We start from the raw sequence: 16,775 nt of genomic DNA on the forward strand, positions 1-16,775 counted from the left end.
ATAACGTAATGGACAAGCACGGATCCGCCAATCCTGAAATAGCAAAAGGCGCTGTTATGTATAGCAGCCAATCAGCGTCGCTCTACTCGACGAGAGGGCGTGTCTTAGTGGCACGCATGTGTGCATCACTTTGATGCATGCAGCGTCTGGCTGCTGTTTGCTTGGTCAACAGTCCACATGTCATTGTTTCTGGAAAGTGTCGGATTGTTTTATTAGTGATTATGAATTGCAGAATGAATATTCCAATTGATTTTAAATACTTTATTATGTTACTTTTTTCTTAATTGCTTAGTCAGAAAACTAATGTATTTAAAATTGTATATTTTTCATAGTTAACTTTTCTTTAATCTATAATTCTCAGTGGTGTACATTTTACAAAGTGGTATCGACAGCATTACTCAGTACTCGTCATTGTTTTTAGATTAGAATCAAATGAGAAACCCCTCCATCTATTGGCCAAATAGATGAACTGCAACAAATCCAGATGCGCATGCTAAACTCATGGAATTTCTTATTTAGCCTGCAGGATTCATGCTATTAGTCTACTATTGATTTAAAGTGTCTGAATGTACAATAAAATGTTTCGAGAGATGCAATATTAAATTCTAAAGCACTTTTAAACACAAATATCTCATGAATATGTGTAGCATTCACGTATAGTCATTTATAAACAGTTTGTGTGTGTGTGTGTGTGTGTGTGTGTGCTGTAAGGACAAAAGGGTGCTTAAAATAACAGCATGTTCATTTTTGGGTAAACTGTAACTATTCATTTAACAGATTGTACATGCAGTGGGCAGGAAGGAGTCTGTTTACATGTGAGCAAGTGTGATCTGATATGCAAATTATAATGAAGAGAGACGGGACACAAAGTATCTCAAAGTATTTACAGTAATGTGCAACAATAATACACGTCAATGCAAGTCAGTAATGATGATGATGAGGAAGGTGCATTTAAAATCAACACTGAAAACGTGATGCTCACAAAAAGTACATATACAAAGAGGATGATGATCATACAGAGAGAAAGAGAGAGGAGAGATAAGATATAACTCAAAACATAGATACACACAAATGTTCATTTGATCAAATGAAGGATCAGATTACCAACATGATTGTATCTAATACAAAAGTAAGAAACCAGAACATCTCTCTGCCATAATAAATCAAGAAGTGATACTTTCCTATAACTGTTCTGATTCGCTTATGTTTTCCTCTTTTGTAAGTCGCTTTGAATAAAAGGTCTGCCAAAATGAATAAATGTAAATGTAAGTGTCCTTGCCAAAAGTAAACAAACCTGATAAACGAGTGGGAGAGCTCAAGAAATCTGATGCCATCTGAAGATTTATGACATAAATTCCTAACAGTTCATTGTGATCTACAAGAGAAGAAGGTAAACTGAGCTTTGAAGCAAACTAGGAGAGAACAAGTGGAAGCTAGTAAAAAATAAAAAAAATAAAAAAATAAATAAAAACTTTATATCAATCCAAAAGACATATCTTATTACCTATTTAATAACTCATATTTCTGAGCGATATTCATGTTCTAAGCTTTAATTGCAATTAAGAAATATTCTTATCAAAAGCTCTGAATAACTCCAGATGTTATAAAAACTGTCAAATGCTTTCTATGTGATGTTCATGGAATTACATGTTAGAGTAATGCAAACTGTTGTCCACATGGGGACGACATTGTCCATAAAACGTGAGTCTTCATCAGCCAGTCCATCAGAGAGTAACAAAACCAACCTTTAAAGGGATAGTTCACCCAAAAATATAAATTCTCTCATCATTTACTCACCCTCATGCCATCCCAGACGTGTATGACTTTCTTTCTTCTGCTGAACACAAACAAAGATTTTTAGAAGAATATCTCAGCTCTGTAGGCCACAGTGCAAGTGAAGGGGTACAAAAAATTTGAAGCTCCAAAATAAAGGCAGCATAAAAGTAATCCATAAGGGCACTTACACACTAAGGAAAGCTCAGACTAAGCATTTGACGCATGGGACTGCGAAAGGTCAATTTGGAAGGCGTGTACCAAAGAAGGAAGAGGGCGGTCCCGGATAGAGATGGTTATTTATAATATATCTTTTTTACAATGGACCAGTAAACGTTTAAACTCTTCTCCAGGCTCTCTTTCCACAATTACTATCTTTTTTAGCCTGACAGAGAAAGATAATCGAGGAGAGGGAATGAATACACTGCATGTTTGAGTTTGTCCGCCATGTTTTTGTTTTTTCGATTTCCAATTTCACAGCGCAACTAGTCCCGCCTCTGCAGCCTCTCCGAGATTCCCATTGGTCAATGGATGCCTACGCCAGAGTGCGTCGCAGCAAAAGTTAAAATGTTTTCAACCTTGAATTTTCCCTCTCCGTCCTTCCGACACATCATCCCCTTTGTATCAATGTATTTGCAGCGTTCTCTGACGCAGTGTTAACTCTAGTGTGTAGAAGCCCTAATATTCCAGTGGCTTATTTACACAGGGGCCCTGGCCCCTCAGACCCCCCTTAGAACCGCCCCTGCTCAAGATTATAGATGCTTTAAATATGTAATTTCAATCATACTCAAAGAACAGAACAAGGGCTTTTGATAGTGTCTGCTTTGAGTTTTAAGCATTACCGGACAGGGGAATACAGAGGAAGTAGGATAAGATCTCTGTAACACATTTTGCTTAACGATTGTAATTCAGTTGTGATTTCCATAAATAGTACAGAAATCTAGTACATTTCCATAGTCTGTGTTAATTCAGGCCATTTCATCCTAACCCACCACCGTCTGCTAATGTTGCACTCAGTCCATCCCTTACAAAAAAATCGAAACTAGCCGCAAACTTGCGGAAAAATTTCAGCAATTTGCCGCTCATTATTTTCACATGCAAAAGAGCTTTTGATTCGCCGCAATGTTTGCCAGAAGTTTGCAGGTCTTCACCGGTAGTGGTGAACTTCCGGCAAACCTTTGGCAACAATGCACAATTTGCCGCAAATTTGCCGCAAAGCTCATTTGCATGTGAAAATCATCAGTGGTGAATTTGCGGCAAGTTTGTGGCAAATCTGCCATGAAATCTCGATTTTCTTAAGGGATGTTGTCAGTGTCTAAACACTGCATTGTTGGATGTTTGGAAATCAGTAGTGACATGGCTCAGCTGACAAAAAACAAACAGATGATTACATGAAGTTACGGGAAATGCTGCAAACTGCAAAAGTCATTCTGGTCTTCCAGGAACACTATGACTGGCATGCGAAGTTACATATGGTAATTCCCTAGTGTCATTAATTCTGTAGAGTTTAAAGTTTCTTGGCTTGTTGTTATTAAGCCCCTAAAAGTTTTACATGACTAAATCCAGACATTGAAACCCTTCTCACTGACAGTTTCTCAGCAAGCGCAGAAAATGTTAACAATGACCCCAAGAGACAGGCCTGACCATCTGTCTTGTAAAATACCTTATCAGAGTTTTGTAACTGAGTTCATGGAAATAAGTCAACACTCAGCACATGCGCTAATTTATGCCTCCAAATCCTCCCTCACACACCGTTTACAGAGGATAAGAAGCCTCATAAATCAGACAGCAAAATTCATTTTAAGACAAAAGGGTTGAAACTGCTGTTTCCTGACACTGTTTGCAGAGTCGGGAAGTTGTACGAATCAGAGAGGTCATTGACTTTTCGAGGGTTATCCAAACATTCGAAGCGATCCAATCTAACCTCAGATTGGCTGTATTTTTAACCACCACCAGATGGCGCTAGAAGAGAAGAATGTAAAAACGTACTGCACAATTATTGTAACCCTACACGATTTACTAAATGTAAAGCTTTACATGATGGTTCATTAGCATTTTTTAATCAACAAGATTTTAGGTTACTAATAATATAAATATATAAGGGAAAGTGTATATTTTAAGCCCCGAATCTGGTCACCATTTCTTTTAAGTTCTCCACAATTTTTAAGCACCTTTTTGTCTTCACTTGTTTATTTTAATGGTCCTGCAGTGTGACAAATAAATGATTCCATAGTAAAGTATTCCATGTAGTCTCTGCCTTAATAGTAAATACATAAAAATGATGAAAGAATGATCAAGATGCTGTTTCAAATAGTCACACCACAGGAAATGACAACATATTTAATGTCAACTACCCACAAAATATAGGCTGCACATCACATGATCTATATAATATTTCCATATGTAAAGTCTGATAATACATATAAGTATATACTGTAGTCTCATGATACAAATAAAAGTAGTTTATCATTTTGAGTAATTGTTACTCTTCTATGCATAATTAGGTCACAAAGGGAAATATTCTTAATGGTTCCTTAATCCTTATGCTTCAAAACAAAATAATAATTTTAATGCCATCCCAGATGTGTGACTTTCTTTCTTTCTTTCTTTCTGCTGAACACAAATAAAGATTTTTGGAAGAATATCTCAGCTCTGTTGGTCCATTCAAGGCAAGTGAATGGTGGCCAAAACTTAAAGCTCAAAAGCACAGAAAAGTACATAAAGGCAGCATAAAAGTAATCCATAAAACTCCAGTGGTTAAATCCATGTCTTCAGAAGCTATAGGATAGGTGTGGTTGAGAAACACGTTCTGTAGTCTGTACTTGCAAATGTGGTCTGTTAAGTTTACTGGCAATTTCAGCACACCCTGATAGTTAAAATTGCTTATAAAGATTTTGACATCATGCATCAAAGGGTTAAAAGTTTTCTTTTACCTCTTTTCCAAAACCATGCTACTTTTTTACATTTTATATAATTTTTTTCAAATTTTTCATTTAAAGTTTAGGCGCTCTCTTATTTTGTTCCTTTTTGAAAAACATATATGAGTTACGTACAGTATCAGTAGCTGTTCTAGCTTCTATGGTGCCCTGGGCGAAACCTGCTTCAACACGCCCCCTCATGCCTTGTGCCGCCCCCCCAAAAGATGCGGCACTGGGCAACTGCCCATATCACCCATGCCTAAATCCGCCACTGTACAGTATGTATCATATTGTTCTATTGTTCTGGTATACAATTAAAGGAGCTACTGTACAGCAATGTAAGAAGGAGAAATTACAGAGTCTATTTATATTTTAAGGGGGAAAAAAAAGGATAATGAGAATGCTACATTAGTAAATTAGAGCTCCTTATATGGCGCAGGCTGCCTTTGAAAGCTGCCAGCTGTTGAAATGACTTATAGAGTCTCATTAAGAAAGTGCTGTCTGCTAACGCAGAGCGCTGTTCTCATTAAGAATACAGAGACACTGAAAAACACTGCGTATTGATTACACGAGGATGAGAAATGAAGAAGGAAAGAAAACCTAATCAAACTGAACCTTCAATTATGTGAAGAACAGCACCAGTATTACATACCAGAACGTATTATAAAAGTAAAACACTCATTTACCATGATAATATGATGGTATTTTTTTATTTCCTTTGAGTAGCATGTAAATACAATAGTATAAGAATATGGTAATAATTCAGTAAAAGACAAAGTACCATGGTATTCCCTTCATTGTGCCATGGCACCGCCACAGTACCCTTTTGTAAGGGACTCCCACAACCAATTCATCATGTTAGAAAGTTCAATTTACATAGCCAGTATTTCTGTGCTGTGCATTAGATTAATTAAATCTACATTTGCTGACTCTTGTGATTACCTACTGTACATGAATTCTCTGTGCCATGGAAAAAAACGTATAACACGGTAAAAACAGGAGGGATTTTGTTCCTGTTCACCCTGTACTTGCATGTTCAGCTAGTAAAATGGTCAGTATAGTCAGTTATAGCCTTTATTTTTACAGTAAAAACTCCTCAGTTCAGTCTGTTTTAATATAATAAGCATTTTAATCCAAATATCAAGTATACACAGCCAACCACACACATCTTTATAACTGTTAACTCACAAATACTATGACACTGGGTCTTTTTACAAACTGAGTTTATTTCACATAGCAAGAACAATCATGATATTAGTCTTCATTATAAAACTGTTAAAAAGATAACGAAGACACAGATGCTCAAAGCCATTAGTCACACCTTTTATGACATTTATAATAAAAGTGATGACTATATATTTGTACTACAATGAAAACTCTGATGTTGAATTCATAAACAGACCATGAAAGGTCAAAGACTGGAGATGACCAGCCAACAGAGAAAGCCTACCATGTAAAGTGCAAACCAGACATGCGTCTGTAAAGGAAACATCGTAGGTACCACCTGTGGAGCAAATGTCATCAAAAACAAAACACAAAACAACCTTAAAAGGTTACTGTAGAACAGTCATGCATTCGCACAAACAGAATCAAGAACTAATAAATTAATAGCTTAACTCTGTTACATCAAACTCTTTTTAAAAAATACAAAATATTGACATGAATCAATAACATATTTTTATTAAACCATCAAATAAATTTGACTCTCTAACTGACCGTACAAACATGGTTCTTGTGCTGAACAATAGTGAATAGTTCCAGGTGTTTACATGTCTTAGAATTAAGAATATCACCTCTCATTGCGAACTGGATGAGATTCAAAAGAAATATAATCATGTTGGTTGTGTGGCATTGCAGTTTTTGTCTATGTGTCTGGTCCTCTCTAATGAGCTCTGGCTATGGCTACATTTGCATCATAAGCATCCATATAACAACACACACACACACACACACACACACACACACACACACACACACACACACACCAGTATCTCTTGTAGCCTGTTCTCTATTCTCTCATCTTTCATATTTGGGTGAAGTATCCCTTTAATGTTGAAGGCAAACAAAGGATTGACTGTTACTGCTAAAAACAAAGACAGTCATGTAGACTGTGTGTTTGGGTGACTAGGTCTGAGCGGGAAGGCGGCAGTCTCCTTTCAAAATGTGTAACAGGTCCCGACCTTCTTCCCTCTCTAACATACCATTCTGTTCTTCTAAAATCCCACCTAAAGACTCCTGACCTTACATGGCCATTTTGTCTTGTCACTTCCAGTAGCCCCAGTTAGGGTTTGTGGTGAAGGGGCGCTTCATGCATTGAAAATTGTGATATACTGGAACTTGACTCATAGTATAAGAGGAGCAAGAGGACCATGTGGGACCATCACCTCTCACAGAAATGAAGTGTAATGTTACTTCTTTTCTCTTCTATGTTCCAGGGCTCCAGCACCAGATGATCATCCAGATCATCATCCCTTTGCTCCTCTTCTTCCTCCTCAAATACACTGATTTCTTCAGCAGATGTCTCTAGGCAGTAGCTGCTGCCCTGGCCCTCATTGTATTCATAGATTGTGGGCAAGCTGCTTCTCATTCCAAAGCGTCTGCGAAGGGCAACCAGCAATGGCTGGGGAACTGTGAAGATGTCCACATTATTGCCCAGGTCCACCCAGGCTAAATTAGGAAACTTCTTGGGGTCCTTAACCACCTCTATCAGGTCTTTAAGGATGGCTACAGTCAGTCGGTTTCCATTGATGGCAAGTGTGGCGAGTTTGGGAAGCACTCCTAAGAATGGTAAAAGAAGCCGTAAGCTCTCATCCTTGAGTTCTGTAAAGCTAATGTCTACCGCTGTCACATATGAACCGTTGTTTTGAAGGTAGTATGCCACACGATGCAAGTCACGGCCAGAGAGGGGGATACCAGACAAATCCACAATACCATTAGCTAATTTCCTTTTCAGCGTAGTTTTAAGACTGTGAAAGAAAAAAAAAACACCATTAGAATTGAACATTAAATTACCAAGTTTATATTATTATGATATCTCATACACACTACTTTGATTCTTGTAGAACACATTCTTATTCTTTACAATAAATGCCCTGTAAAATCCTGGGGACACACCATTGAAAACAGGTTCTGCCTGCCACAAGGGGGGCCCATGCAGGATTCCTGGCCAATGTAATAGTGATTTGAGGGCTACACTTTCAAGCTTTCTGAGGACAGACATCTGAAACTGTGGGAACACAAGGGCAAAAAATGACCTTATGAGCATTGTTGGATCAGTAGTGCCATATGGGATGCCTAGGTTCGATTCCCAGTCAATGCAACAATGCCTTTTAAGGCCAATACTTTCAGGCTTTCTGAGGATATGCATGCAAAATTGTGGGAACACAACAGCAAAAAAAGAGCCATGCAAGCAATGGAGGTTCAAGGGTAGAATTCTTGCATGCACCACGCAAGGCCCGATCTCAATTTCTAGCCAATGCAACAGTTACTTGTAAGGACAATACTCAAGTGTCCTAATATTTCAAAAAGGAGCCTCACAAGCATTGGTGGTTCAGTGGAAGAATTCTCACCTGCCACCTGCGGGTGCCCAGGTTTGATTCCTGGCTAGTTTTACAGTGACTTTTGAGGGAAATAATTTTCGCCTACAACACAGGGATCTGTGGACAACACACTTTTGTGTTTCTTGTGGTGCTGTAAGTGGAGTAATTAATTTCTATCATTGCACTCCAAAAGGCACTTAACCCCAGATTGCTCCATGGGGACTGTTCAATGTAGTAACAGTACTGTAAGTCACTTTGGGGAAAAATAGCCTCATCTACATGAGCAAACGACAAACCTACAAAGTTTCAGCACTCATTAAAAGGACATGAAATATGTGACAGTATGTTATGGTTGATTCAAGTGTACCAGTGCCTCAAACATCAGCCATCAATCTCAAATGCATGTGGCTTAAACAGACAGAGTTTGCTGTCTCCGATAAGGAGCAGAAAGAGACAGCGTATTTAAATCTAATCCTGCCAAGTTTCTTAGAGTGATGGCCGATGCTGTTTACGATGTGCAGAGGCTGTGGCACGAGGCCAAAAGCACAGCGCCTGTGTCTTCTCCTCTGTCACTGTGCATTACCCATCAGCACTTCCTCCGCATATCCATATATGCAAAGCAGAATGCAATAAAACAGGCCACTCAGTTAAAAGCTTATTTCAAAGCTTAGAGTCATGCATGAGGCTGTGGGTTTTGGATTAGGCACTCTCTTTAGAAGGAAAGGAAATAAGGAAAATGTAAATATGGATGTATGGATGGATGAATAGGGTTCAATGAGTCATTGTTCTTGCCCGAAGCAGTCATGTTGACAAGCAAGTCAGGGCTGTCAGAAGAAATGAGTGCACACACCAAAAAACTAAACTCCAGTAACACAGGCTGACGTTGATGTTTACATTTATGCATAACCATTTGCTCTGAGGTAGTGCTAAGTCCCTCCTATCCTTCTTTATATATGGAGTAGAGGACAAAGTGACCAGGCCCAATGTTACTGCTCAGAGGTTGCTCTTTCAGAGCTCAGGAGACTTACACTGCCGTTCAAAAGTTTGGGGTCACTTACTCATTCTTTATTATTATTATTTTTCACATTTAAGGATAATAGTAAAGTCATCAAAACTATGGAAGAACAGAAATGGAACTATAGGAATTGTGTTGTTTCTAAAAAAATCCAAAATAAATAAAAACGATGTAATATTTTAGCATATTCAAAGTAGCCACCCTTTGCATAGAATTTTCAGAAATGTACTCTTGACATTTTCTCAACCAGCTCCTTGAGGTATCACCCTGGGATGCTTTTTAAACAGTTTTGAAGGAGTTTCCATCAATACTGGGCACTTATTAGCTGCTTTTCTTAATTATTCAGTTCAAGTCATCCATTTCAAAAAACATTTTTTTTTTTTTTTAAATAAAATTTGAGTTTTGTAATGAAATAAATTAATATGTTGGCACAATTATATTTTTGTCTACAAAACTAATTTCAAAAATTTAAGCATATGACTTCAAATCAAAAGGTTTTTAAGATCATGAGAATCATTTCAATCAAGTGACCCCAAACTTTTGAATGGCAGTGTAATTCTCTAAATTGATTCTGAAACTCTAGACTAGAGGAGAAACATGTGAGATTACTGGAGTCTTTGTCTCAGCAGAAGCATCTGAGAAGCCAGAGACTCAAGCCAAAGTCTTCATTTAAACTAATTGCTGTCTAGGAGAACCGATGGAGATATTAAAGAAGATATCATTTATAACTTTTATTTCATATGGGAAGGGGCATCACCCTATACAAGCATTCACTGCCGAGGCTATCAAATTGATTCTCGAAATCAAGTATAATTCAGCTTGTCTTCCATATTTATGCTCTCTCACAGCATTCTAATATCTTTTCTTACAGCCAGTTCTCAAACCAATTATTTACATTACATTGGAAATATTCTGTATACATGGGTAATAATAAAGGCTCTAATGCATGACAAATGGCTCCTTGGCCACTAACTATGCATTAAATTAGTGAGCTGACAACTGAACGGCAATCCAGTTCCCTCCTTTAATCACCAGGCACCACCCCACCCCTTTGCAGTGAGGAAAGTCCATCTGCTTCTCCTCTGCTTGGCATGATAGTATTACATTCAGAGGGCCTTTTGCTGTGACTGCAGGATTTGGCCTTCCTACGCTGTGTGCTCTTTTGTTCTAAGTTTGGGCTCGTCTGATTGGATTAAGGGCTTTCCTACAGGAGCTGCCTGGCACACTGCTTGCACTTTTCTGCGTGGGAGCAGAGGTCTAGCCGCACAAAATGAATGGATCAGCCCTTTTCAAAAACACACTGGCTGGGTGTTGGTGTCAAGAGTCGTGAGCAGGGGTGCTGTGAGCTCCCAGAGTTGGTGGGGTATGGGTGGAATGGATGGGAGGGGATTCAGAATTGGTTGCCCATCTGCGTGGTAATTTGGCAGCACTAGTCATGCTAGGGTTGCCATGTTTAGACTCAAAATGAAGTGCCCTTTGTCTCAGGAACATTGTTAATTGCACAACTGTATAGAAGGCACACCTGAGGTGAATTAGGTTTTAAAATGCCAGTGTCTCAAACCTCTTTTGTTTATTTTATTTTAGCATCTATTTTAGTCACACAACATCAGTCCTGATGGTTTGCAATGACAGGTGGGTAAATTTACCCCTCCACTTCTTGTGGAGTGATGTATAGATGTATTCCCTATGCCGTTTGGAGTGCCCTTCCAACTGAACATATACGCTCCCTTCAGACTGGAATCTCACTAAAGATGGCTGAATACCGTGCGAAGTCCACTATCGGTCGACAGGAATGAACCTCATGGTGCATCTACAAATTGAGGGAAGTTTGTTGAGTTGTTTCTAGGGTCAAATATAAGGTCAGCAGACGAAGGCAAAAAATGCATTGATTAAATCAGGTGTTGAATATTCTAGAATCCATGACGGAGCTGAATGGCCTGCTTAATGAGAGTTTTACAGGCTTTAATTGCCTCGTGCATCCACGCTGCCCTTTGGGATATTGACATGTTTTTACCAAGAGCTAACATGACCTATCAAATGCAACAGCAAAAAGAGCTAGAGACTACAATGAAAAGCACAAAAACAAACAAAGGAAGCTATCAAATTTATACCATGTCTTCATTACCGCTAAAATCATGTGGTTCAAAAGATCTCCATATTGCCTTCTGCACTGTAAGATGGGTTGACTAAGCATACCTGAGCTTTATGTGTTAAGTTTCAGTTGGACTTATGTTTAGCTCACTCTGACTGCAGGCTCTTCCTCGCTCTTCCCTTGCCAACTTAAAGGTGAAATCCATTCAAAAACCTGTCATCGCAAGTCTGGGCGCCTTCACCCCACCACCATGACTCTCGAAATAACATTGTAAAAACTCTCTTCATACGATTTCTCTACCAAGCCCTGCCAACATGGCAGATTTGAAGGCCCATTTGCATTAATATAGCCCCCATACGGACAATCTGACATATGCTCTATAAAAAATTATATTGTTGAGACTTTAAAAAAAAAAAAAAAAAGATATATACAGTATATATACAGCATGGGATGCTGGTGTGCTGGTCTCCCAACCAGGTGTCTTAACTGGCTTAACCAACAAGACTTCCCATTTAAACCAGCTTCCCCAGAGAGACCATGCTGGTTGATGCTGGTCCCCTAGCTAGACCAGCATCAAACCAGCACTTACCAGTATAAACCAGTCTGGAAATTCATGCTGATCGCAGTTGTACATTTTTGAGTGAACTATTCCATATATTTTTTGGCAATTCTCAATAAATTCAAGCTGGCATTAAAACGTTTTGTTGAGCATGTTCTGTAACACCCCCCCCCCCCAATAAAATAATAATAGCTAATAAAATAGCTAATTTGTGTAGCTCTAAAACCTTTATCAGCACAAAAAGAGCCCTTGACCAGAAATTATTCACAGAGTAAAAACTTCCCTGTTGGAAAATAGTCTACACACCTCTACTGAATTGATAAAAGAATTTATATAACCGAGATATGACGCATGCACACAGACACTGCGCTGTGGAAGAAAATGACTCTAATGATCCTTATTCTATGCTGAGACTTGTTCCAATATGTCTGCTCATGACAAAGAATCAGAAGAGTAACTGCATCCGAACTGTCAAAGCTGTAGTTTATGTTTCAATCAGAGCGTAGCTAAGAAATTCCAGTGATTTTTACAACCCCAATTCTGAAAAAGTTGGGACAGTATGAAAAATGCTAATAAAAACAAAAAGAAGTGATTTGTAAATTATATTCACCCTTTGCTATATTGAAAACACTACAACTACACATTTTATGATGTTTTACCTTGTGAATTTCATTGTTTTTTTTATGTACCGTAATTTCAAATCAGATGGCTGCAACACACTCCAAAAAAGTTGGGACAGTCGAGTGTTTACCACTGTGAAACATCACCATTTCTTCTAATAACACTTATTAAGCATTTAGGTACTGAAAAGTTTTAAAAGTGGAATTTTACTCCATTCATCCATTATGCAGGTCTTCAGCTCCAAAAAAGTTGAGACAGGGGCAATTTAAGACTAATAACAATTTGACAAGTTAAAATAAACAGCTATCATGTAAGATACCTGTCATAAGAGGCTAAATGGCACCTGCCATAAACAGCCCCCACTGTCCTCAATCTCTCAATCATCCAACCTCCCCTTGCTCCCCCCTTGACAAGTCTACCTTTTATTAGTGCTCTCTGTGGCACTATGAGTTGATGCCATCCTGCTTTATTTAGTCATCAGAAGGCCACAGTGGGCTTAGGGGTGATACTGAGCATCAGACTGTTCTGGTGCCAGTTCTTGGGGCTGTTAATCCTACTAACACAAAAACACACACTCTATCACATGCAATCAAATAGAAGGTTGCTCTACAAGAGGAATTTCATGACATCGGTGCCTCTCTCTAAGGTTCTGCCAATGTGGATGTGGAACTGTGCTAGTGGAAAGCATGTTACAGTTCCATACATGACTCATGTCCAAAGTGTTAGGAATGTTGCACAGGCCCAGGGTTCCAAAAACATACTCTGCTACAATTTACAAGATTATACAAATTCATTCCAAGCATTGGTTCCACAAGTCTACACTCACAAACAATGTTCAGACATTCATGTACTCCCAATGCCTGTACATGCTCGAAACAGTTATCACATAAATCTCACGAAACCTGTCAAGAATAATATATATATTTAGATTAGGGCTGTGAATAGATTAAAATTTGAATACAATTTATTTTATGACATGGCAATTAATCAAATCGCAATTAAAAGCATATGTAAATATTTGCTGAGCAAGCCCCTCAAATAAAAATAATTCAATATATAACGATCAAATAATTACAAATATCTATACTTTAAACATTATAAATATAATATATTACAAAATAATAATTCAGATAATTAAAATGCATTACATTATTGTGGCAGACGAGTAAAGCATTGATAACAAAAAAAGTGCAACTATTTAGCAACTAAATTTGTCAATCTGTCAGTTTTATTATAGTTTTATTATAAGGGCTTTTCTAAGGATGCATCAATGTACACATGCATCAGTTGGACACTTTTAAAGCACTTAGGTTCGACGCATCATAAACACAGCATTTTTATGTCGCTGTGACAAATTAAACAGTTAGAAATGTAGAAAAACACTTGAGATACCTGCATTCGAAATAGTGCTCTGTCCTGCTGTGTCTGAATGCAAGAACGCATCCATCCTCATCTTGTGCTGTCGCTAGTGTCAAGCAAGCCTAAGTGTGGTTTGTTCTTTGTACAGCTGAGCATTGCCGAAACAGCTGGAGTTTTGCTAACTGCCTCCTGCTGAAAACAGGTGCTACTTCAAGCTTATATTGCTTAGATGGAAGGAATAAACCATATTATGGTCCAGGGACATGATTAATTGCATTAATTTGTAGAATTAACATGTTAAATTGACAGCCCTAATTTAAATATAAGTTATATTCCGCTAAAAGAAAAATAAGCCTATTTCTAAGCAATTTTTTGCATTGTGAAATTATTTTCATTACAACTGAATTATTATAATGCAAATAAATCAATAAAATGAATACCTAATTATTTATTTTATTACATTATAATATATATATATATATATTACATTGTAAAGTATATATCATTGTAGTATTTATGCTAATTTAAATAAAAGTAATTTTAATTATAGTACAATAATTTGTACTATAATTCTGTAAAAATGACTGTATTACAGTTATTTGTGAGAATCACCATTGAGAATAATGGAAATGACTTAAATTAAAAATGCTTTTTGGAATGTTAAAAAACGTATTGTAAAGTGTTACCAAAAAATCGTAATGGTCGTAAAAACAGGCTTCATTTTCTTTATGCAAAATATTTCATTTTATTTTTTCATTTGTGAAATGTGACCTGGACATGTTTTCGGGAAATTTACCCTGTCACGCACAAACCCATTCCAGTATAATAAAGTACTTCACAAGAAAATGGAGATGATGCATAGGCACAAGCAAGTCATTCCAGATTACAGGATTAAAGACATTAGAAAACTTAAACTAGGTTTAAGTAACATGTCAGATAACTTATCAGTATTATTGCTCCTAGAGCTCCAAGAATTTTCAAGCATCATCTTGGGTTGCATTCAAAAGATAATGGCTCTAACATCATTTTGATGAAAGATTTGTCCAATCATATGTAGAGAAACCCTGCAAAACCAGTCATTTGAATCAGGTTATACAACATGACCTTCCCCATTTTAAAAGTGCAACAGCAGCATTACATTTGCAGTCATTGAAAGAGCTCCCATTTGATAAGAGCCCGTGGCAGGGCAAGAGTAATGGTAGCAATAATTCTAATAATGATAATAACACATGATGTGTGTGATAGCGTGGTTCTCCTAAAGCGACTGACGAGGAGTGCCATGCAACACTTCAAAAAAGTCACTTCAAAGCATTTTGGTGTAGACTATTTCATAGAAACCCTGTTTGCCGCTAATGCTACATGCTTGCTGCTTGTACACATGAGTCTAATGTCTGTACCTCCTTCCTTCCTGCTCGTATAAAGCTCTGACATTATTGGAAAGAGGCATCTACAAGGAAGTCATGGATTATAAAACAGTAGCATAATGGGCTCACAGCCAGCACAGTCATGGAAAAATGGATAAAAAAACATAACTGAAGGGTTGTTTCACCCAAAAATGAAAATACTGTCATCCTGTACTCACACTTATGTTGTTCCAAACAAGAATGACTTTTTTTCCCCCTATGGAACACAAAAGGAGATATCTGGATTCTAAAAGGATTCTGCTGGACGCCCTTTTCCATGCAATTATAACAAATGGGAACTGAAGCTTTCAAGTTTCAAAAATGACACAAAAGCACCATAAAATTGCCATGTTGGAATTAGTCTATGGCTTTCCCTGTTGTTTACAGCTAGCTACATCTTCTGTACCAGGAGTTCCATGTGCGAGTTCAGCAGGTGATTAATCACGGGTAAGGCTTAACCTTGTCAAAATGTTCACAAAATCGCGTATCTGACTGGATTAAGTTGAGCGCTGAAGTGTGAGTGCTTCATCTTTGAAACGGTTTACACCATAACCAGGGCAAAGGGAAAGTATAAGCACGTATCTGGAAAGATAACTTAATGGTAGTTACTTCAATGAAAGCAGGTCGACCTCAAAGAGTGGTGCTCTGGTTTGGAAGAAGAGGAGAGATGAGTCAGACTTGCTGATGACCTTTATACCCTCGGCACTCTAAGGCTGCCCAGACAAATGATATGTAGGTCAAACACATTTAAACACATCAAGCAAGGAGGTCAGGATGCAGAAAAGAGAAAAAAATATAAAAATCTGACCAAAACAGACAAAATAGCACACACAAGAGAGACAAGTTGGTGTTTGAGTTTAAAGTCAACATGAAATTCAACTTCATCCCATTTACGTTAAGTAATACACATTCCTGGTCTTTGATTTATCATCAATGAATAAGTTTAATCAGTTAAATTATCAAACACAATCAATCAATCATAGATTAATTATAAACATCCCTAATTTCTGTCCCATCCTAAAAAAAAATAAAATGTGTTAAATACTATGAAATATCACATTCTGGAAATTCTGTTTCATGTTGACTTTTTAAATTGTTGCTGGTGTGGTTAAAGGAATAGTTCACCCAAAAATGAAAATGCTGTCATTATTTACTCACCCTAATGTTGCTCCAAACTCAAATTAAATCATCAAGGAATATTCCGGGTTCAATACAAGTTAATCTCAAAGAACAGCATTTGTGGGATAATGTTGATTACCACAAAAAAATTATTTCAACTCGTCCCTCCTTTTCTTTAAAAAACAAAAATCGTGGTTACAATGAGGCATTTACAATGGAAGTGAATGTGGTCAATTTTTGGAGGGTTTAAAGGCAGAAATCTGAAGCGAATAATTGTATAAAAGCACTTAATTAATTCTTCTGTTAAAACGTAAGCATTATTTGAGCTGTAAAGTTGTTTAAATCGTCATTTTTACATTTGTTTTAGGGTTTTAGTG

The 16,775-nt window shown here is 37.5% G+C and overlaps 1 protein-coding gene across 1 annotated transcript in view; it reads right to left on the minus strand.

Moving 5' to 3' along the window:
• Positions 1-5,395: 5,395 nt before the first annotated feature.
• Positions 5,396-16,775, minus strand: part of LOC127432987 (leucine-rich repeat-containing protein 75B-like) — a 30,662-nt gene continuing 19,282 nt past the window's right edge. Inside the window, exon 4 of the mRNA XM_051684555.1 lies at positions 5,396-7,657. Within this exon, the coding sequence (XP_051540515.1) occupies positions 7,072-7,657 (586 nt within the window). The 3' untranslated portion in view covers positions 5,396-7,071. The remainder of the gene's footprint in view (positions 7,658-16,775) is intronic.

Source organism: Myxocyprinus asiaticus, chromosome 42, assembly GCF_019703515.2.
Source record: "Myxocyprinus asiaticus isolate MX2 ecotype Aquarium Trade chromosome 42, UBuf_Myxa_2, whole genome shotgun sequence".
Classification (NCBI taxonomy): domain Eukaryota; kingdom Metazoa; phylum Chordata; class Actinopteri; order Cypriniformes; family Catostomidae; genus Myxocyprinus; species Myxocyprinus asiaticus.